Source organism: Semicossyphus pulcher, unplaced genomic scaffold (assembly GCF_022749685.1).
Source record: "Semicossyphus pulcher isolate SPU_LCO1_2020_fin unplaced genomic scaffold, fSemPul1.0.p SCAF_2, whole genome shotgun sequence".
NCBI classification, from domain to species: Eukaryota; Metazoa; Chordata; class Actinopteri; order Labriformes; family Labridae; genus Semicossyphus; species Semicossyphus pulcher.
Window position 1 is genome coordinate 35880635 of NW_027211693.1, and position 23519 is coordinate 35904153.

At 39.2% G+C, this 23519-nt stretch overlaps 2 protein-coding genes across 9 annotated transcripts in view; both read right to left on the bottom strand.

Moving 5' to 3' along the window:
- Positions 1-4625, bottom strand: part of ap1ar (adaptor related protein complex 1 associated regulatory protein) — a 36723-nt gene extending 32098 nt beyond the window's left edge. For all 5 annotated transcript variants that reach the window (XM_069669709.1, XM_069669711.1, XM_069669712.1 and 2 more), the window contains exon 1: positions 4434-4625. In XM_069669709.1, coding sequence (XP_069525810.1) covers positions 4434-4504 — 71 coding nt within the window. In that variant the 5' untranslated portion in view covers positions 4505-4625. The remainder of the gene's footprint in view (positions 1-4433) is intronic.
- A 1680-nt stretch (positions 4626-6305) lies between these two features.
- The window catches only part of cfap100 (cilia and flagella associated protein 100), a 35009-nt gene continuing 17795 nt past the window's right edge, over positions 6306-23519 (bottom strand). The window contains exons 2-14 of one of the 4 annotated variants that reach the window (XM_069670606.1): positions 19502-19670; positions 19157-19221; positions 16132-16295; positions 15607-15687; positions 15228-15406; positions 14985-15069; positions 14558-14600; positions 14288-14442; positions 12127-12256; positions 12011-12040; positions 11838-11908; positions 9935-10028; positions 6306-6648 (exon numbers count right to left, since the gene is read on the bottom strand). In XM_069670606.1, the coding sequence (XP_069526707.1) occupies positions 6523-6648; positions 9935-10028; positions 11838-11908; positions 12011-12040; positions 12127-12256; positions 14288-14442; positions 14558-14600; positions 14985-15069; positions 15228-15406; positions 15607-15687; positions 16132-16295; positions 19157-19221; positions 19502-19667 (1389 nt within the window). In that variant the 5' untranslated portion in view covers positions 19668-19670 and the 3' untranslated portion in view covers positions 6306-6522. Of the gene's footprint in view, positions 6649-9934; positions 10029-11837; positions 12041-12126; positions 12257-14287; positions 14443-14557; positions 14601-14984; positions 15070-15227; positions 15407-15606; positions 15688-16131; positions 16296-19156; positions 19222-19501; positions 19671-19913; positions 19986-23519 lie in introns of all 4 variants that reach the window. The other 3 variants (XM_069670604.1, XM_069670605.1, XM_069670603.1) reach the window with 3 other exon arrangements.

Genomic DNA, 23519 nt, shown 5'->3' on the forward strand with positions numbered 1-23519 from the left:
GGAAAAATAAGTGTGCTAACTACATTTAAGAAGGCAGCTGTGACATTATAGAACAAAAATATGTGATTATTATTTGCAAAAACTGAAAAGAAATGCAAATACTTTGTTTTTAAACATTTTTATATCACTGACAACTTGTCACACCACATGAAATTTTTTAAGGCCATGGCCAATTCATCAATGAAAAAACACTAAAATCACTTCATTTAAAATTTTAATATGGATTTATGTGTACACCACAATATTAATGTTTGAGCTACTGTAATAGATATTAAGTTTTTTTGTATTTTAAAATTGGCCTGTTGAAAATCCTTATACATCGTTGACCTGGCTCCACAAAACTGGTGACTAAAAACCTGTGCTGTATTTTCTTTGAAACAGCTGTGCCTAATACTGTATGCCTCTGCCCAGTTCATAGTCAGATTGTTAGCATAATTAAGAGCTGTAAAGATTATATTGCGCCCGTCATTCCTGTTATTAGGCTGCAGAGTTACAGATTATGGTCAGTAAACTGGGCTGCAATGACGGCAGAGTTAATACATTCAAAAATAGACGTACAGTAGGCTACACGGTGTCCTGATAATATAACCCCCATGTGTAATGAGTAGCAAAGGGATCATTTTTAATTATTAGTAACGCAAAAGTAAAGTCTCAGTAGGTAACGTAACAAGTTCCTTTTAAAAGTAACGCTACCCAACACTGTTGAGAGGTCAGGGCTGTTCTGGCTACAAAAGTGGGACAACACAATATTAGGCAAATGGTCATAATGTTATGGCTGATCAGTGTAAACTTAGAATATTCATTAATTAATCATCATAAGCATCATAGGTACAGCATTATATTTCTAAATATTTCCTCTCGGTAAAGACAGTCCACTTTGGAGCGATATTTAGCCCCTTTCCCAGTGAGCTAGCATCACATCCTTGATATCAATGGATTAATTGTAATCTCTTGATTCACATGATATCACTTACACTGTACTAGCTTTAAAGACCAGCTCCAGTCATGTTTGAAGACATATAAAATAGGGATTTGCATTTTTTAAAATTGTCCCTAATATAAAATGCTCTGCTTGAATTAATAAATTGTGTCTGATATGTTTCCCCAAGACATCTCCTCCTTTTCCCTCATTAAAAAATTCCAGAATCTGCGTAGTCCCCACCCACTATGCAAATTTCCAACCGCTCCCTCCTTCGCAAAAACAAAACACATCTCTGCCATTGTTTAGTGGCAACTTGTTGAAACTGAGCTAACTTGAAATTTAGTAATTAGTAGTAGTAACGTTGACGTTAGTAGTCAGTAGTGAGTTTGCAAAAATTATGACGACGGTTACAGCTGGCTTGGGCATTGCCGAAGTGGTTGCCATAGGTTGCACATAATGATATGCATAGTGTCACCCTGTCCATGAACGGGATTGGCTCCTCAGGTTTGTGACGTGTCAAACCTGCCAATCTGAAAACGTTTTGCTCAGCCCGTCTTTGGCATGGCCCAGCCATGACAAAGACTGCTTATGTTGTCCCACTTATGTCTTGTAGCACATGAAAAACACATGGAGATGTTTAGAATTTAAAAAACTTGATTTTCACTGGAGGGGGTCTTAAAAACTGAGCCAAAAAAAATTGCTGTAAAAACAGTTTATGTCGGGCGAGATGATCCACCATAGCTTTCAGTGTTAAAAGAAGGAAAGAGAGGAACTCATATTCTAATACGAAGAACTCTGCGGGCTGCTCTAATGTGATATTAGAGAAACATTTGTTGTAGATTTGTGATGGAAAATGCGAAAATGACGAGTACTCCTTTTGCACCAAGCAACAATAAAGTAGCAGCTTGAAGTGACGCAGTCAATTTGCCTCACAATCACACAAACACAACTGCAATGGTTAAACAATTTATCATGAAGTGGATGCTGAAAAAGCCTCTAGATGAGATCAGAAAGTTATTTAATACTTTTCCTACAAAGAAATATATTCACTAATAATATACTTTGTGGGAAATGTACATTTGTAATCATACAGTATTCTGTGGATACTTTGTTGCAATCAGAACAAGAAGAAGAAAGAATCAAGATTTATGATATTAGTTACTTTACAAGAGATAAAGTTTAAAAATATGATGAAAATGTTTTGGGGAATTGTTTGAAAAGTGGAATAACAGATTCATTGATTCATGCATTTTGGGACTGCAGAAAAATTCTGAAAGTTTGGTTTGAAATAGAGAACTGGTTATCTGATGCCTTGGGCCAAGATGCTTCACATGATAGCGTGCAGTAGCCACAGAGATGGATTATACTTTTTTTCCCTCAATCATACGAAAACGTATTTTACACATTTTTATAATGGCTTGGAGGTTAGAAGAATTTCTCCCCAGTTTAATTCTCAACGATGAGTCAGGATTTAGAAACAGGCGTCAAACGCAGGATGATAAGACGCTCACATTGCATATTACGGATCATATTGCTGCTGGAAGAGAGAGCAAGCATTCTGTAGCCTAATTCTAACAAAGCACAAGGTACGGTCAAACTAGAAAATATTTTTAAAAACTTGACATACTGGCCTGCAAATAATGCAGGTGTTTCGGTTTAACGTGTGGCCATGTTAACTAGTGACTTTCAGCCAAATGTGTCTGTTTGCCATAGTAACAGTAGCTGTTGAAAACGGGAAGGAAATACGTAGCTGCCCTCGAAAATTTCCCTTTTTGTTGAGTTTTTCATTAAGATCTAAAATATACTTATCTGTTACGTCTTTGAAGCACATTTTTTAAATACACCTATCCGTCTTTGGAGTCTCATGTACTATGTTGCTGTTTTACAAGCACAGAAAAATAAGTAAATAAAAGTAATACAAAATTAAAATTAAATCACAGTATTCGAACTCACTCCTCTGAATAACTGTCTATTTAAAAAATGTTAATTCAACATTTAATTGTATTGCTGCAAACATCTTAAAATTAGTTCTTCCAATATTTATCACCAAGGAAAGGAACCAGCTCACAATTTGTACAACAGGCTATACCATCCCTTAGAGGAAAATAAAAGCCTATTTTAAAATGGCGATGCACACAAAGGGACATGAGACAGAGCAAATAATTCAGACACATATCCATGCACAAGAGACAAGAATTGGTCTATTCTCCAGGACTATGGATAAGAATGACAGCAGGTATCTTGTACATGAATAAAATGTAACTATAAAATGTAAAATATTAACCAATTAAAATAAAAAATAAATTAAAATAAAACATAGCTGCCTGTTAAATATATTTGTAATATTTACACATAGTAAGTACACTTGATGTAAGGCTTCTTATAGATAATTTATTTGAAACAAACTCATTTTTCTTAGTTATTTGTGTTGGAAACTTCAAACAGCAAAATCGGCTTAATGCACTCAAATTATGGTCACAAGTTGATCTGGCTGCTCCCCATTGTGACCAAATTTGGCTGACGGTATGATTTAGGCTATTTCTTAATTATCTGCTACAACCTCAGTGAGCCAGTTCACAAGGTGGTCTGCTGTTTAAGGAGTTGGGTGTCGGTTCATTTTCCCTCAGAGGAGTGAGTTGGAATCCCGTGATTTTATTTTTATTTTGTTTTACTTTTACTTATTTATTTGTTTGTGCTTGTAAAACAGCAATATAGTTCGCTTACGTTTCACATGATTACACACATGAGACTCCAAAGACGGATAGGTGTTTTTGAAAAATGTATTTGGTTTGATACAAATTCACAGGAAGCGCAACCTCTCTTCCTGTCTGCGTAACAACAAGCAGCGATCAAAACGCGACTGAGCGTTAGTAGCTATACGTTTGCACAAACAAGACTTCAAAGACGTAACAGATAAGTATATTTTAGATCTTAATGAAAAACTCAACAAAGAGCGTTTACGAGGGCAACTACGTATTCCCTTCCCGTTTTCAACAGCTGCTGTAACTACGACAACCACAGACGCATTTGGCTGAAAGTCGCCAGTTAACATGGCCACACGTTAAACCGAAACACATGTAACAGACATATATCAAGAAGGAGGTTAAAGACCGATTAAACTATCATTAGCCTGCAGTCATTCTTAAACAGCCCTTGACCAGTCTGTCTTTTATTCTTATATTCTCATTATTAGACCTAGCTAAACTGCATGCCCTGCTGACATAAAGGGTGGGGTTTTGATTCATGTTGACAGTGGCTGGCTGCAAGTTAGACTCCAAAGAGACCGTATGATAGCGTACCCGGTGGCAGACTGACCTGCCTTTAACTTTGAGTTACACATCATTACTAGGACTGCACACAGAGCAGGCTTACACCCAATCTCTACAGATATGGTGGTACACGTTATCGGTTAATCAACTTTTGGCTAACTTAACAGTAACCGGATACGCTGATCCAAATTATGTTGTGCTAGTTAAGCTAGCTAACCTAGCAAGTGCCATGTTACACTTACCCGCCTCCTCTCTGGATCCTGTTGGCTTCTCGCCTGAAGAGCCCAACACAGTAACCCCAGCAGTTGCCCATCGCATTGTCAAATATTCCTAATATCAAGCCGCCAAGCTAGCAATCCCCTGACAGCTGCAAGTGGATTAGTGTAGACAGCTACATATTCTAGTCTAGTACTGTTCCAGCCACTTCCTCATCCTCCCTCTCCGGGTAATGGCAGAGCAGACAGAAACGATCAACAACGACACCTACTGTCATTTTGGGAGATGTGGCCGGATTTTCAGAATTTTATACAGACAGTATTTTGGAGGATATTGCTTCATGTATTGCACGAAAAAAAACATTTTGATTCTCACCGAAAGGAAATTGAGATCCATTTGATTAAACGTGAGAGGGAGATGGGAAAATAGACCTAAAGTAAGATACAAAAAAAGTTGATTGAAAGTTAAAAAAACAAACTCAACTACTAGCATCAAATATATGGCCATAGCATCTAATTTGTTGAACACTTACAATAACAACATACTTTACATAGTCTGTTCCCTTTAACTTCAGTCAAGTGCACGAATAAACTTGTAAGACTTTAACATAACATATGCCCTTGCCATGTATTTAATCCCTTACAAAAAGAATGAACAACATCCTTTCCAAATCACTATCTCAGTCTTGAGGGCCATGAGAGGGGGCCGCTACACCAGTAACACCCGAAATGCCCCCGGGGATTAATAAAGTATTTCTGATTCTGATCAGTTACTGGCACATCCTATATAGTACACAGATTTTCCAGGTGTCAAGCGCCGAACTTGTGCTGGTGGACGCTGGTTGCAAGGGAGTTCCTTTTCCTGCTTTGCCCTGACTTGAGACAACTCATTCTGCTGAAGCTGTCTTTCCATTGAAAGGAGCATGGTAAGGATTGTCCTGCATGCCATTCTCAGTTGCTGTGCCTGGGCTGAGCGCTATGCAACAGGCAGGTCCTCACGTTTGTGTCTGTAATGTGTGCCATTAACATTCACTATGTAGAAACAAGGAAAGACCGTCTAAAAGGCATGGACCCAGTCACCATCATTCTGTATTCTCACCTTTAAGAGGCCTCCTACTAACATGAGGCCACGCCTTTATCTCTGGTAGGTTTCTTTTAGGGCTGTTGTAGAAGAACTTTGCTTCTGCCGTTTTCAAGACAAGTTGTCTGTAACTCAGTCCACCACCTCTAGCATAAGCATAATGCCTGCATTAAAGTTTTGAGCCTACATGACATTACGTGCTGGGCTATGCTACTGTCTAAACCAGTGCATCTCAAAGTGGGGTCCTGGGACCCCTGGGGGTCCACGAACCATAGCCTGGGGGTCTGCGAAAAATAATCATAACAAATTTATAATAAATTATAAAATTGTGCTGTATCATTACAAACTGCATGTCTACAGATGAGGACCATTTGTGGCAATGAAACAAGCATATTGTGTCCATTACCCTCTTCCACATTAGCTTTGGACCAATAGAAAGTGACATGATTGTGACACATCAAGTCAATCTGTCATGAATCACTCAACTCACTCAGGTTGCAACGAACCATTCCTGCGAATAAAATGAGCCTCTGTTTTAAAGTATATACGTGATATTAATATGATTCTAATTGAAATGCTTTTTATGTTTTATCACTATGAAACAGATCTGAAGTATTTAGGTTGATAAGTTTTGCAATACAAATAGTTCCAATGGCATCTAAGAGTGCAAATGGTAGTAGAAGAAGAACTAAGTGAAAGGCAAACCCCCACCCACCTCCATGGTGAATTGCCTTGTTTGTAGGTAGTCACAAAAATTAACACATGATTCAGTGGTGTGTGTTATATGTGAATTTACATATGATCATAATAATCCAAATAGCAACTTTAATAGTTATATAACCAGAGACTATGTTATTCACTACAATCAGACTACTTTATTGTACTTCACATAGTACTCCTACACATGCACAGTTGGTTTATTTCAACCCATATTGCTGTTAGATTGTTAATATTTTAGCTGATGTTGTGAATGTGGTAAGGGCAACAGAATATCCAGTTCTAACAGAATATTTAAGAATTTTCTTTTCTTTCTTTTCAATCAATGTCCTCAGTGGTGAAAAGGAAGGCATGGATCTCGTCTTCACTTGGCGTGTTGTCCACATTGCTTACTCTGACCTTCTGGGCAACAGGCATGCATCTGGGCATGAGCTTTCTCGTACTCTGAAACAACAGGCAGGAGTTAGCTTTGCTTCTGGTTTTGCAACTATTTTTGTACATTTAGTGAAAATCATTTTGGTATTTTCTTTAATTCAAGTAGATATACGAGCATCAAACTACAATGTACAATATAACACAGTGTAAACAATAATAAAGCTGAAAAAATGGGAGCTGTAAGTGTATTAAAATGCAAAAATGTATGTTTTATGTGTGTAAGTGTTGTACAGTTGAATTATTACACACTATTTTCCTGGTATTGGATATAAAATTATATTTTGTCATATATCAGCCGTTATAAAAAATAACAGCAATTAAAATAAAGACGTTTTTACAGGAGCTAAGTGGCTACGATTGAGACATCTTACTTCCTAATCATCTCTGTTGCAGTGCCAATCAGGCACCTGACCAATGAGGCACAACAGAACTTCCCTATGTTTTGACTCATCCCAGGGCCACTCAAAGTCATCATAGTTGGGGGTACTGAGAGAAAGTCAGTCAATTTGATGATCCAGGATTATTCATATCTTTACCAATATCGAGTTTAGACAATTTAACACAAAGACAGCAAACATGAACACCTACATGTCACAGCAGTTAAAGCAAAACAAAACTGATGTCAAGCATTAAACCAGAAGATGATGATGAGAGAGTGAGTCATGTACACAGATGTGGCCTATGACCAGATCATCATACTCTACAATAATACAAAGCAAATGGAAGATACAAAGATACAGGCATTTCATACAGTAGATACAGCTAATACACAGAAACTGATGCGCATTTAATTCAAGCTTGAGGTGTTCATATATTAGACAGCATCACCCTGTTTCTGTAAGCAAAGATTCCAATCTGCAGTGTAATTCACACATTTCACGGATAAACTGAGCTAGATGTTAAAATTGATTTTTTAAATCTCGTCTCTCCTTCTGTGCGCATGCTCCATCATTTCTGCTCATCTATATGAAGCTTTAATGTAAGTTCAGTCAAGAATGGTATGAGATATCTCATATCAGTGGGGCGGCTGTGGCTCAGTGGTAGAGTCGGTCGTCTTTCAATCGGAAGGTCAGAGATTCGATCCTCAGCTCCCTCAGGCTACGTGAACCCTAAACTGCTCCTGGTGGCATAGCCATCGGGTATGAATGTGATAATTGATTGACAGTTGGGCTAGCAGCCTCTGCCATCAGTGTATGAATGTGTGTGTGAATGGGTGAATGTGATATGTAGTGTAATAGCAGCTTTGAGTGGTCGCAAAGACTAGAAAAGCACTTTATAAGTACAGTCCATTTACCATACCATACCATTCTGCTTACACTCCCCTAGCATGCTCACTGCTATTTTCCTGCAATAATCAGCTGTTCTCATAACCTGGTCACATCTGTCCAATAGAATTGCTATATTGTTACTGTCTTTTCAAATAAAGCTTTTCTCTGCCTCCGGTTCATTCATGCCATCATTATGTACAACCCTCCACCTCCCCATCACTGCCCAGTCTTCATAGTTTCATCAGCTTCATCATCCCATGTGGGAATTTTCCGGGATCATTAAAAGTTAACTCATTTAAATTTAGAAGTTATATGGGGGGGCAATTCACGATCTGATTTATAAGGGCTAATCACTTGTTTTTCCCATTAGGAGTACCATTTGGGTATGTGTTTTAGGAGTCATGGGGTGAGGGTTTTTGACACTGTATATAAGCTTGAACACTCTGACTGAAAGGGAGAGAACTGCTGTACTTCTCTCCATGCTGCATGTAAAATGTAAGTAATGAGACGTGATTCATAACATTGAGTTTGCTTGTTCTTCACAAATGATCTTCAGGAGGAGAATTTCCCTCACACACATTAGCCATCAGCCAACACCTCCACTGCCAGTGTCTGGACTTTGTGGGGGAATATATCTTGCTCAGGGCAGCTTGACCAAGATTCCTTTCTACATCATCTTTGTAGAATAAATATTTATCCTTACTTCATGTACTTGTCTTTTCTGATTGAAAGGTGCCTGCTTCTGACCCTAAAACCACATCACATACAGTGCTGGTTTACAGCTGCAGTAATTACAGTTAACTCAAATACCACAGCAATCGCTGAGCTGAACTCTCTCTTGTTCAATGTGAAAAACATCTTTTTAACACATTAAACTTTTAACATTATAACATAATACTAATCAGTTGTTTTTCTGGCATGGTAGCAAACGCTTCTGTAAATTCCAGTCAGTATTTTAAGCCTCTGGAAATTTGGCTTGAATAAGTAAAAATGCATGTTACAGTGTTACAATTTCATTTAGCAGACGCTTTTGTCCAAAGCGACGTACATCTGAGAGTTAATACAACACAAGCAACGATAGAGACAGGAGGGAAGGAAGTCAGTAAGAGCCAACACACAGCTTCAAATGTGATCGGACACTGGTGCAGACAGGAAGTGTATAGGGCGTTTTTTTGTTTTTTTTAATATAATAATAATCATCATCAGCAACATCATCAGTATAGTCATCATCATCATCATGTAAATCTTGTCCGCATAAACTACATCCTCGATGTCATCATCATCATCAATAGCATCAATATCGTTAAGGTCAGAGGTGCTCATAAAGAGCTGGGTCTTTAGCTGACAGAGAAGAAGATTCTAGTTAGAGACTTAGGGCCCTGTTGTGATGGGAGCTTTGAGCCTGCTTTGATCAGACTCATTAACCACTGAGTTAGTCTGGGTGCTCAACCTTATTATTCATTCATTTATGGACATTTTAAGGCTAACTTATTCTTACTGGTGTCATTTTAACAGTTTTTAAGCTGCACTTCTATGTTATCTACTCTTTGTTTGTAGTCTCTCCAGTTAAACCTATTTATTTAGGATGCTTTTACCCAGTAGTGTGGTGACACTTTTACCGTTATTTTTATTTTATTTTATTTTATTTTATTGTATTTTATTGTATTTTATTGCTTTTATTGTTTTAATTGTGTTTTTTATTGTTTTTATCTATTCCCTTTTAGTTACTATCTATTGTAAAGCACTTTGTTCCACTGAAAGGGTTGTTGTAAAGGGCTGTATAAATAAAGAACATTTACATTTACATTTACATGTGTTTTGCATACACTGATGCTTTTACACAAATGAGGTTCATAACGGATAACAAAAGTTCTCTGAACTGAAGTTAGTTTGTCTTTTATTAGGCAGTAATGTGTTTCAACAGAAAGTGGTATTAATTGACTGAGATAGAATTTTGATATTTACTAGTGACAAAGTTCAATTAGTATAATCGGCTGCATGAAGCACTTTTTAAGCAAATGACTTACTATTTTCTTGGAGTCAGCCAGGGATTTTTCCAAGTACCTCCTCATCCTTTCCTTCATTTTCTGTCTCTGCTCTTCAAGCCTTTTGTCACGATACCTGTAGAATGATGTTGAAAGAGAGAAGAAAATAACATTGTAATATTGCTGTAGTAATTGGCCAGTAGAAATGGTTGCATCTGTAAAGTGTGGCAGATTGGTCCATGCCCACTTTCAACAAGTCTGTGCACCATTTCAGGGGTTTAATAAATTTGAACACACCCTTTAACAGGAACTATGGCAGCATTTATTTCCTTGCATGCCCTTAGATCACCTCATGTGAAGTTTCAGTGGTCTCCACTGGTTAATGATGCTTTCTACAAGCTATAGGAGAGTTTCAAGTCAACCCCAATCCTTGCAATCCCCAATTCGCGCTAACTATTTGTTGTGCTGGATAAATTTGATTGTGGCTGCCTGTCCTGTATATGCACGAAGCAAGATCTATCAGTGCCTTGGGCTTTTGCATCAGTTTCCTGTGCCTTCTGTGTATCCTGTGCTTTGTCACATGGTGGCTGACCTCAAAGACACATATTTTCCAAGATCCTTTTCATCCTGAATGTTTTCAATCGGTTTTCCCAGGGATGTGGTACTTATATTATACTATATATATAGCACTTTTCTAGTCTTGCGCCCACTCAAAGCACTTTTACACTACATGTCACATTCACACATTCACACACTTGTTGGGCTTGAGCCCTGAATGTTTTGTCCAAAGCCCTGAATCTTTTAGGTCCTATCAGGGCTCAAGCTAAGCTCAAGGCTTAGGCAATATAAATGGTCTCCTAGGGCGCCACGTTCTGAGGGGCATTTAATTGCATTAAAACACATTATTTTTAATCTAAAAAAATGAAATCCTGTATTGGGGTTTAACCTCCTGGGGAAAAAATGCACATAGAGCAGGAAATGTGTGGAAAGTGAAAAAAGGAGAACTGGTTTGGACAGAAAGGAAATGTTTCGGTAGTTACTGAGTTACTTGAGAGGTTAGATGTAGAGTATTTTCGTGAGGCTCGTAGCTTGTACATCTATGTAGTTATTTGTGAAATTCAAAGTTGCTTACTTTTTAATGATAAAATGATTTAGGAGAAGGATAGGAGAAAATCCTTAGAGCAGGAGAAAAGGTCAGAGGTGGAAATGACTATCTAGATTTAAAGAATAAGAAAGAAGGAGGAAAGGGAGGATTAAAAGAGAAAGTGAGGAGAATTCTATGATGCTATTTCCTTAAAAAAATGTAATATAATTTGAGTAAATGTTCTTCTGTCATCTTAATATCCACTTTAGAGAAATGAAGACCACATTTATTTGGCATAGCTGTTGATTTCAAACGTCACAGATTTTTTTTTACCATGATTAATTTTGGAATTCTTCTGCAGTAGTAAAATAAAAAAGGTCTCCGAATGTTACTGATGTTTATGCCAATGTCATTCCCAACCAATGTTTTGTCACACAAAGAATAGTAATGTCAATTTCTGCCCTTTTTATGTGGCAGGCAATGCAAATAAGTAATCCTCAACATCTGTTGTAATGTGGAGGCCCATTGTTAGAGACAGAGTCATTTTTCCCCAAATTAAATACATAATACATTCTATTTATATCAATGGCTTGGAAGACAGTGCTGCTGTAACACAAAAAAATTTGGACCATGGGACCATGTTCCTGGACCCCCCTAGTTTTGGGCTAAGCCCCTAATGTTTGTAACATCTGGCTACGCCTCTGGTGCAATTTAGTGCTGCTTTGTTGTGTAAGCCAAGTTGTTACATTGTGAATGTCATTGCCAAAGGTTATGTTACTGCCAATTGGAATAACCTTCAGAAGATATTTGCTGCTCTCATGTTCCTTTTTGTGCACTAAACAGAAGGTCACTGAGACATACCTGCTCCTCCTCTCACTGTCCTTGATCTTCCTCATCATCCCTAAGCTTTCTCCAGGGATGCTCTCAAGGCTCTGTAGCAGTAAAGATATACGGTTTTCAATATTGGCCAACTTCTCCAAGGTGCTGAAGTTAGTCAAACTGTTGTCCACACAGCAGTGGTGGACCTCTGCTACCTTCTCATCCAGAGTCTCAAACATGACATCCTGTGACAAGAAAAGGAAATTATGACCCAGCTCAAATTGACACAGATCTTTCATTATTATTTAGTCATACACATTCTGTTCCTAACCTGGTCTTCTGTGTTCAATGAGACATGGAGCTGAACCTTCTGATTGAGCTTGGTGCCTCTTGCCTTCTCTTTATCAATGCTCTGGTTCATGTCGTTTATCTGCAGTGTTAGCTGTTTTTCATCCTTTTCACTTCAGGATAAAAGGATACAGCAATTCAGATGGATGTGGGGAAGATGTTGGGAAATGGAGTAAAACATGCTAAAAGCAGGGTTATAAAAGAAACTGAAATTTCAAGTAAATACATTCCAACAAGTGCAGGAAATTGACTTAACTGAAATGGTGTCAATTAGGGCTGTCAATCAATTAAAATATTTAATCGCGATCAAGCATTGTTGTCCATTGTCGATTGATCGCGAATTAATCGCACATTTTTTACCTGTTATAAATGTACCTTACAGAGATTTTTTAAAAAGTTTTGAATCCTCTTATCAACATGGGAATGGACAAATATGCTTCCTTTATGCAAATGTATGTTTATTATTACTGCACCATTCCAAAACAATGAGAAATACTGTCCAGAATATTCTACAGAATAACCTCAAAGGTACTGCATGCTCAAAAAATATGCTGAAAGCATAACATGGCAATCATCGCATATATCAATGATTTCTGTGAGAAGCACATCACATGTAGACTTACTCAATCTGGATTACCCTCTTTCGTTTATTTCTTCCTTCCACAGTTTAATTGTACTCTCTTCTTCAACTTAATTCACGTTTTAATTCACGATCTACTTTAATCTAATCACTTTGCTTCAGTCCCCCAACACACCTGTACCTCTGCATAGCTGGCCCCGCCCCCTCTTTCTGTCTGTCGCGTCTCCATCTGCTCCCATTGTACGTAATTGATGCCAAAATAGCCCCTGTGATAGGCGCTGCCATCTTGCGATGGTGACGTCATTTGGAGCCAGAGTCTGCGCAGTAGAGATTGGCGAGTGAAGCGGCGGTAGCCACTTCCGCTAACCCAAACACACACTTAACTTACCAAAAAAACAGCAAGGATCCCGCACACACCGGCGTGTTTAACAGCAGAACAGCTTCTCTGTGTTGGTCTGAGGTTAACATTCACTGGTATGGAAACTTCAATGACTGTAGTGATTGTTTTAGTTACGATTCTACTTGCGGATCGTCCTCCGCTCTGCTCACCCGGAACTGATTGGCTGCAGCAGCCTAATTTGTCAACAGAGCTGTCAATCATCATTTTGACAGCATCAAGTAACTAATTAAAAATAAACTTATCAAAAAAATGATATGAAATGAACACTAAATCAGCATGATAATAACTAGCTATGATGACAGAAACCATGTTTGAGAAAAAATTATCGGGCGTGTATTTTGATTTTATAGTTTGACTCATGTCCCATCTGTTTACATGGAGGAGGCAGGCTTTATGACCTATACTGCAGCCAGTCAGCAGGGGGCGCCCGAAATGTTTTGGCTTCACTTTTAGGGAGCTGTCATGTCGTCCATCTTTTTATACAGTCTATGGTGCGGACAGAGAGCGTCCTGATGTCCTGTGACTCCTGTCACTATTTCACTGCTCTTCCTCAACAAGGAGAGCGGGCGAACGACCGGCAAAATGTATGTAGCGGAAACAGTGCCTTGTTCAGAGAACCATCTAGCAGGGCTTTGAGGCTGAATTTTACATTTAAAAGACCCTTTTCTTTATCTATTTCTGCTCACGGAGGTTTGTTTCTGCATGCTATGCACAACATTGCGGCTGCATCGCTTCCTGATTTCTCAAACTACGGGGCGGGCGGAGGGTCAGAATAATAGAACGTGCGTGCGTTAATTGCGCGTTAAGATAATTAGTGGTGTTAAAGGGAATGTGCGTTAACTTTGACAGCCCTAGTGTCAATACATTTGATTTTTCACTCTACAACTTGATTAAGCACAAGCTCTCCCCAATAGTGAATAAGAAGGAATGCAAAAAGTTCACAAATAGTGAGGTTTGTTATGCCTGTCATAGAGAAATCGGAATGACGTACTTGCAAAAGACATCAATTCATGCTATGGATGAAAAGCAGCTAGAAGGAATATATTTTAAGCGACGCTCCTGTTGAGGTCAGGGGAGCAGCTGAGAGTCAGCTCAGTTAAAAGCAAGAGAACAGGCAACATTTCAAAATCCTTGATTTACAGAGCTATGACCTATGATGCTTACATTTTTTTCTTGGTTGTCTCCATTGTTAGTTGAAACTCTTCCAGTGTCTCTACCAGCCTTGAAGAGTTCTGAATGAGAGACAAGTTTTGCTCTGTCAGCTCTGTAACCAGATCCAGTAGCTGCTTGGGATCACTGAAATATAGCACTGGCTCATCCTGCAGAGGGTATAAACAAGGTACGGAAGATAGGCACACTGAATACAGTCAAATGAATGCATAAAAAATACAATGTTTGGTTTGAAAACTACATTTTAAGTTTGGGAAAACCAACCTTAGACTCTGAGCTGTTACTCTCCAGTGCAGAACTTATGATACTAAAAGGCCAAAGACAGTGTTAGTGGTCAGGTAAAAATATACGCACCATCATGCAAATCTAATTTTAAATGAATTTACTCCAAAATTGTAAAAATTATCAAGCATGCAGTGTGGCACGACAGAGAGAAAAAAATGATAGTATGCTTAAATTACAATACCTCATTCATCATCACTTTTATTATACTTTTTTACAGTGACATGGCTCCTAAATGGGTGATTTCTTTTTTACAGATATAGTTTTAAAGTACATCTGTAATTATTTTTCTATAGTTAATAGTAGAATAGTTAATGGAAATAAAAAATTATCCACCTTATTTCACCACTGCAATGTTAATGTTACAGATAAAACACTTGATTGAGGTTGTGTGTTGGTATTTCTTTACAGTGTGCTGCTGAGGGCTGAGGGCAGCTTGGTCTCTCTGATGGAGGGCAGCTCTCTACCTGGACAGGAAACCTTGCTCTCCAAACCTGTGCCAGTTTCACAATTCAAATCATTCTAGTAGCTCTATTATACCTACTGTAACAAAGCATTATAGTAAGAATGAAAAACAACAATATCAGGACATTGATCATCAGAATCTTTTTGTTGTTGATTCACATGGTTTTAAATTGCACCAGTGATTTACCATTCCAAATAGCTGACTCCTCAGACTCGCTGTTCTGCTCGTCAAGAGCATTTATGTTAGAAAGGACTTTCAAAGGCTTTGTCTTCTGGGCCTGCTGCCACTCCAGAGGAGACAACTTGAACAGAAGCTCTTTATATCTCTTGTAGTCTATCAGGATCTCTTCAAACTTGGCAAGTTCACTATGAAACAGAAATGACAGTTTTAACCCTAACCCTACAAAAATATACCTCTGGGGTATGAAGAAACTCCAGTTGGTAGAATTAGGTTTTAATCCACATGACATAATGTATTCACCCATACCCATGGTTTCTCTCAATGTACACTTTGATGCTATAAAACAAAAGGCAATGTGCACACCAAAACATTGTCAAAGCGCTACCTTATTATGGATCCTATTTCAGCAGTCAGCTTCTTGATTTTAACATTCTTCTCCTGTTTGGACTTGGCCTCCAGTTCAAAGCTGACAACAGAGAGAAGATAACCATTTGTTATGTGACTTTTTAAGCATCATATGAATGTCCTCTTGAAAGGGCAAAATTATGTCTGTGAAGGCTCTCAGTAATCCAGGTCATGGTAATTCAAAGCTTAATCCAAATGGCAACTGGACTTGGTCTAAGTTCTTGAAGACGTCACATCCAAAAGGCGTCTTCAGTTCAAAACTGACTGGTGAACGGAGCTAGAAATTAGCCTCTGTCGGTCATTAGTATGCCAATGTTGTTGTAATCAACTGGGAGCTGTTGAATGAGAAGTTGACCTAGTTTCATCGTCAAGGCTGTAAATGTGGCTTTAACTAAAGTTAGTTATTTAGTTCAACAACTTAAACCTTATCCAGTTGCCTTTTGGATAAAGCTTCAAAAGGGCAAAATTTGAATTTTTGTACATTAACAAAACGGTCAACACTTACAATGTTCTGGCCTCCACTGACTTCTTCTCGTTCTCCCTGAGGACCTCTTCAAATTTGAGGTTGTCTCTCTCAATGATCATCTCAAGCTCTTTCAGCTGACTCTCCTCCTTTGCAATGGCCTTGTCCATCCTAAAAATCTCAAGCTTCTTTGTCATCAGAGATAACTGAGGAAGAGAAAGTGAGTGAAATTGAGCCAGAGGGCAAACCCAAATATGTATTGACAGTGAAAGAATAAGCTACTAATTCTTTAAAACAACCATGTTGCTGCATCTTTAATGATTTTTGTCCTTTTGTGTAAAGCGGACAAATCCCCTTTTCTTTTTCTTCCTTAATAAAATATCAGTAAGCTGGTTTCTGGTTGAGATAGTTAAAGGCTATCATGGATGATTTTCACTCCTTGTAGCCAATAGCTTTACATTTAGTCTTACTCTGTTTCTTAAGTTTCTCTTTCAAGCAACAAAACAGGTGAAACTTTTTTTTTTAAGATTTTCTTTTGGGGGGGGGGGGGGGGGGGGTTGCCTTTATTTTATAGGACAGCTGAAGAGAGAGAGGAAATGTGGGGAGGATAGAGTGGGGGAAGACGATGACAATGATCGGCAGACTGGTAGTCAAACCTGCGATCAGTGCGTCAAGGACTGTAGCCTCTGTACATGGGGCGCCTGCTCTACCGACTGAGCTAAAGCAGCGCCACAAATCAGGAGAAATTTAACTTTTAAAATTCAGTAAGACAGAGCTGAAGTGATCATCCGCTCATTTATGGGCAGCATTCTGCTCTTCTCTTATTTGTTTTATTCTTATATTTCATTTAATTTTACATTTGTGCATTACTGGTTGCTCTTACTTATTTGTTGTGATTTTATTTCAATTTTACTGCCTGCCTTGGTTTTACAGCACTTTGGTCAATGCGAGTAATTAGTGTGAAGCAGTCACACTGTTGTTATCCTGTTCTGTCTTATATTATTCTTCTCTGTACGTTTTTTGGACTTCTACTCCTTTAGCATACTTTCAGCTATAGAAATCGTTCAACTATCAAGCTGTTCAGCACCTTCAGCACATTACAGCTATTACTTTTTACATTTCTATATTTTACACTTTTTGAGCTATTCAGCATTTTTTACATTGTTTTTAACAGTTAAAACAGATGGGAAAAATCTCGCTCAACTTTGAGAAGGTACTGCTTCAGCAGACTTCATTTTTGCTTTTAAATGTTAACAATCTTTTCACTAACTCATTGATGATTCACTTTTTGATATCTTTTACAGTTTTTGAATAATCACTGTTTCAGTTTTATGCTACTTGTAGCCCTTCACATTTTTACATTAGTGTGTACTGGGTGGAATCTTAAAAGTTTGAGTGGATGATGTCATCATGAGAGTGGGAGGGATTTTTAAAATATTTCAAATTTCTTCAAAACTAATTGATCCCCAGCCCACAATTTTCACTCCACACATAGTATTTTACATAGTACATTGTATTTTGCATTTCTGGCATCACAGACAGAAAAAACACATCTACGCATTCAGCAGACTCTCTACATGCTCACAGTATCATTCTTTCACTGATACACCTTAAACTGAGCCCTTTTTAGAGACACATTTTCCTCCCTTAAATCTATTGTTTCAGCCATCACACACACACACCTCTTACATTTTTGAGGATTTTGTTGCAGTTTACACTATTTATCCTACCTACCTACCTACCTACCTACCTACCTATCCATCTATCTATTTCTATCCCTCTCTCATACCCATCTCTCTCTCTCTCTCTGTTTTTCTTCATCACTCAGGCTTTCTGTCTGTCTGTCTCTCTCTCTGTTGCTGTTGCTCTCTTTGTTTTTCTCTTTCTCCTTCCTTTTAGTCCCTCCTCCTCCTTCTTTATTCTCTCCATGCAGTGGCGGCTGGTGAAAAATATTCTAGGTGGGGCTGTGCTGTGCCATACTAAGTTTTGAACAAGTCCATGATGTATCTGTGCCAGCAGTTTTAAAAAGTAAACACGGGAAGCAAAATAGTGCATTTACATGGCTACATCCAGCTAGCCAAGCCTTTCTGGTGTACCAGTTGTGAGAAAATCCTCTGGTGTAGGTTTTGCCTTTTTCACTCGCCTGTTGGTTGATTTTAATATCTGGCTGATCCAGTCCAGTTTCTTTAATCCGTAATTTTTCACTTAAACTTCTCCTCTCGAACGGATTTTGAAGAAGAGAGCGTACAGAGTTGTTTGCGGTGTCAGCATCCATCATTGTCATTTCCATCACTCATAGACTGATCACACTTCAACTACCGAGACTAACTAAGGGCGTTTTCAGAATCGCCCTTCGGAGATTATTTTCTACGACGCTGATTGGCCAAATTCTCGTTTATATGCACGTATCTTGCCCCAGCAACAGTCCCTGGTGGCAACGCTTGTTTCCCACATTTCCAATGAACATTAATTAATGTATATATTTTTTTGGATATATACATATATATATTACATATTTGAATACGTAATTTTGTTAATATTAGTTTTTTTAAATAACATAAATAAAAATAAAAACACACTCTCCACTAGGGAGGAAGGCGCCCTAGCGCCCTCTATTGGCCAGCCGCCACTGTCTCCATGTCTTTTTTGTTTTTCCTTTATTATTCCTTCTTCACCATTTCCAGCATCTTCATCACTTTTTAAGCTTCCAGGTTATTCAGCAGTGCAGTCAATCATTCAACAGCTTTACGCAGTTTATTTCATTTCTACATTTTCAGCAGTGTTTTGCAATTTCATTTCAGCTTTCAGCATTCCTACTCATTTTCTGCAAGGAAATGCAATTTTTCTAGTTTTTAAATGTGCTTAATAAATTAATTTGACTTGATTTGACTTGACTTCAGTATAGCTGGAGCGAATCCTAAATATGAACATGAATTTGAAATCCTGATTATAAGACCAAACCCCAAAATGTTGGAGTTTCCCTTTTCTAAAAATGTATTCTGTTGAAAAACAATATTAAACAAGCATGGCTCCAGCTTTTACATGTAACATAATAGCAACTATTCACCTCCAAAACTGCCTTCTGCCGTTCCATGGAGACTAAGTCATGTTTGCTGTCTTTAATAAGGTTTTCTGTGAACAGAAGAATAACAATAGTTACTTTTTTAAAAACATTTTTAGGAATTTTCCAAAATGGGGAAAGATGAGGAGGGATAAGAAATGGGAAAGAGACAGAGTAAATGACATGCAGTATGTGGCTGCTGCAGTAGGACTTTGTATTTGTACATGGGAAGCATGGTCTACCGGATGAGCTACCAGGGCATCACAGGCAATGGTTTACATTAAAAAAGCAAGCTAACAACAGGGTGCAAAGCACTTTGGGGTTTTGACATTTGACTGTCTCTTCACTCACCTCGCTTCATCATGGCTATCTTCATCTTATAACTGCAGGGTTCTTGTTTCAGCTTCTCCTTTTCTTCCTCTTCCTCCTCCAGTCCTACCAGACTGTTCTTCAGCCTGACCCTCATTCTTGCATCATGGGTCATCTTCTTATCCCCTGGCATAGCAAAGTTATCCATGTCCTGTGTACAGAGGATAACAGCAGCAAACTTGATTTTGAGACTTGAATTCGTACACTAACCTCTTTTTGGTTCTCGCTATCATCTATACTTAGTTGAAAAATGCTGTCTGGCACTTTGAAAGGGTTCTGTTGAGAGTCACTCCTCACCCTCCTACTCATGTCTTAAAACAATGCAATAATGAAAATGGGTTAGGAAAACAATGCATATAGTTGTCTGCAGTTTCTGTCACCTTGGCCACTGTACCTGGCTTATGTGATTTGGCAGCACTATCAGTCTCTGAATAAGCAACACTGCCAAAAGAAATCTCTGGCCTTTCTGTGGAAAAACATATAATCACATAAATAATGTAACAAATCCATCATAAATCACTGACTCTCTTGTCTGTTGTCTTGCAAATGTTAGAGATTAAAGTCAGAAGTGTGTCTACTACCTGAAAGGAACCAACTTCAGTGAGAGTGTCACTTCTGGGCATGCAGGAGGCGAACCACAGGCTGTCGGAAAATGTCGGACTTGAGTGACTTTTCAAGTGTTCAAGGTGTCTCAGAGGACACCATTTATTTATTAGAAGAGATAAAGGTGAGTAAAAAGGACATATGTGTTGGTTTGGTGCTGTAGTTTGTAAAAAAAAAAAAAAAAAAAAGAATGGCTACGAATATATAAGGATGTTTTTGAGGATAGGATCATCTTTCAATCAGAAGGTCAAAGGTTTGATCCCCAGCTTCCTCAGTCTGTCGAAGTGTCCTTGGGCAAGACACTGAACCCCAAATTGCTCCCGGTGGCATAGCCAACGGGTATGAATGTGATAACTGATTGACACTTGGGCAATTTACGTAGCAGCTTCTGCCAACAGTGAATGATTGTCTGTGTGAATGGGTGAATGTGAGATGTAGTGTAAAAGCAGTTTCGAGTGGTCGCAAAGACTAGAAGAGCGCCATATAAGTACAGTCCATTTACTCCTTAGAATACATTTGCCTGTCAATTTCTTGTTTGAACCATAAATAAAACAGCGTATAGGTGGATTTAAGTCATTTTTTAAATATCATTAAGCTTAATGGACCAGGTCGGGGGCACTCACACACCCACCCATATTGATACTATCACTAAATTTCAATTGCTGAAAACATTAAGATACTCTGGAACCTGTGGATGAGCCTCTCAAAGTGAGAGGGATTAACACTCCCTGATTTTTACTCTTTCAACTGGTGCAAGTGATTGAAAAGCTCTGCATAATCAAATAAATAAAAGCATGCTGCTGTTATTGTTTTTCCATTATTGTACTGATCCCAGCGTACAAAGCCTTCCTGTTAATATACATTAGGATTTTCTCCCCGACCCTTGTAATGACTTAAAGGAACAGTAAGCCAAAGCATTCCAACACTGAAATGTGTGGAATGTGAACTGACCTTCGACGTAATGATAATAGATACATCAAAAGAGGGTGAATTTAAGCAATGACAATAAATAATAAACATATTTCTCATGCACAGTGGATGTTTGTATAACTCACGTGTACAGCTGATTAGGTTATTACACGTTTACTGTCCCTGACACTCTGGCTGAGTTAGCTGTTCATCAGAGTGACAGCCTGGGGAAAAAAACTGTTTCTGTGTCTGGATCAATGACTATATATATAGATGGAAGATGCGTCTCCATATTTAACAGCAGAACAGCTTCTTGTGTTGGTCTGAGGTTAACGTTTCCAGGTATGGAAACTTCAGTGACTGTAGTGATTGTTTTAGTTACGTTTCCTCTCGCCAGTTGTCCTCTATGCTAATCCGGAACTGATTGGCTGCAGGAGCCGTATTGGTCAACAGAGCTGTCAATCATCCTTTTAACATAATCGCATAACTAATTAAAAGTTGTCATTTTATTATTTTGTAGTTTGTCTCATGTCCCATTTGATTACATGGAGGAGGCGGGCCAGTCAGCAGGGGGCGCCCAAAATGATTTAGTTTCACTTTTAGGGAGCTGTCAAGTGCATCTTTTTATACAGTCTATGGTCTGGATGCTTTGGTGTAAAGTGCTCTGTAACGCCTACTTGAGGGGAGAAGTCTAAACAGTTTGTGTCCATTGTGTAAGGGGTCTGTAGTGATGTTACCTGCCCGCTCCCTGACCCTGTACCGGTAGTAGTACTGGACGGAGGGCAGGCTGGCTCCAACAATCCTCTCTGCAGACCTGATTGTGAACTGCAGTATGTTCCTGTCCTGTTTGGTGGCAGATCCAAACCAAACAGTGATGGACGTGAAGAGAACAGACTGGATGATAGCAGTGTAAAACATGATCAGCAGCTCCTGAGGCAGGTTGAACTTCCCGAGCTGGTGCAGGAGGTACATCCTCTGCTGGGCCTTTTTCCTGATGGTGTCTATGTGGGAGGTCCACTTCAGGTCCTTGGAAATACTGGATCCCAGGAACCTGAATTTGTCAACAGTAGACACTGTGCTGTTGAGGATTGTGAGGGTGGAGGGTGTGTGTGTGTGTGTGTGTGAGGGGGCTTCTCCTAAAGTCCACTGTAATCTCCACAGTCTTGAGCGGGTTGAGCTCGAGATGGTTCTGACTTCACCAGAGGACCAGCTGATCAATCTCCTGTCTGTATGCAGACTCGTCACCATCCCAGATGAGGCCAATGACCATTGTGTTGTCTGTAAACTTCAGGAGTTTAATACAGGGGTCCCCTGAGGTGCTGTCATTATTGTATAGGGAGTGAGCACACACCCCTGGGGGGCGCCAGTGCTGATTGTCTAGCTGCTGGATGTGATCGTTTATTCCTGTGATGGAGGGTGTTTTGGGGACCAGAATGATAGTTGAGCATTTGAAGGAAGAGGGGACTTCACACAGCTCCAAAGATCCGTTGAAGATTTGGGTGAAGATGGGGGCCAGCTTGTCAGCACAGACTCACAGGCAGAAAGGTGACACACCCTCAGGTCATGATTTTCTGTCTCTGAAGTCTCTTTCACACATGTCCCTCACAGTGGAAGATTTTTCCCTGACCCGAAGGGGTTGGGGGTGGGGAGGGGGGCAAGTGTATTTGCCGACTAATTCCATCATGTGTCTTTTTTTATATGCCAAAAATATCATCATCCACAACCAATTAACTAACTGGACACTCGCCCCTCGCGTTCTGTCTGTCCCATACATGGAGCAGCTTCTTCCACATGCTCATCAGAAAACACACACACACACACACACACACACACACACACACACACACACACACACACACACACAGACGTCCATAGGTCCCTTCTGTAAATGCATTGATTGAGGTGCGACCTCAGGATTGTAAGTGTAGCTGTGTAGTGTCGGCCTCATTAGTCGGGTTTTATCGTTTCGACACGCCTTTAACAACGTCTTTAACGACGAGCATCCTTCACGCATGGCTCACCCACTGCTCTGAAAATGAGATTGCAGGTGAAAAAATACAAAGTGCGTGTTGTATTTTTTTGCCCGACTTTGTAAAACGTGCAGCTCATGATGAATATAAGGTATAAACAGAGCAGACAGATAGCGAAAGAGAAACAGAAAGAGCTGCTGTGTGCAGTTACAGCAGGTGAAGGTGTGTGGGGAGAAATAACTGAAGAGAAGCAAGGTGAGCAGATTAAAGTAGTTTTGGGAAAAAACAGCAGCATGCTTTTTATTTACATGATTCTGCTTCAATCACTTGCCTCAGTTAAAAGTCCCTCTCACTTTAAGACTTCACACCTGCCCACAGGGGTTCCAGATGTCAGGGTTGTGGTTGAAACAAAAAGGGAGAGGACCAAGAACCGCCGAAGAAGAACCAGGAACAGGTATTGACCAGACTGCAGACGGGGAACCTGGATCAGGTGCAGGTGTCAGCCGGGACACCGAGGG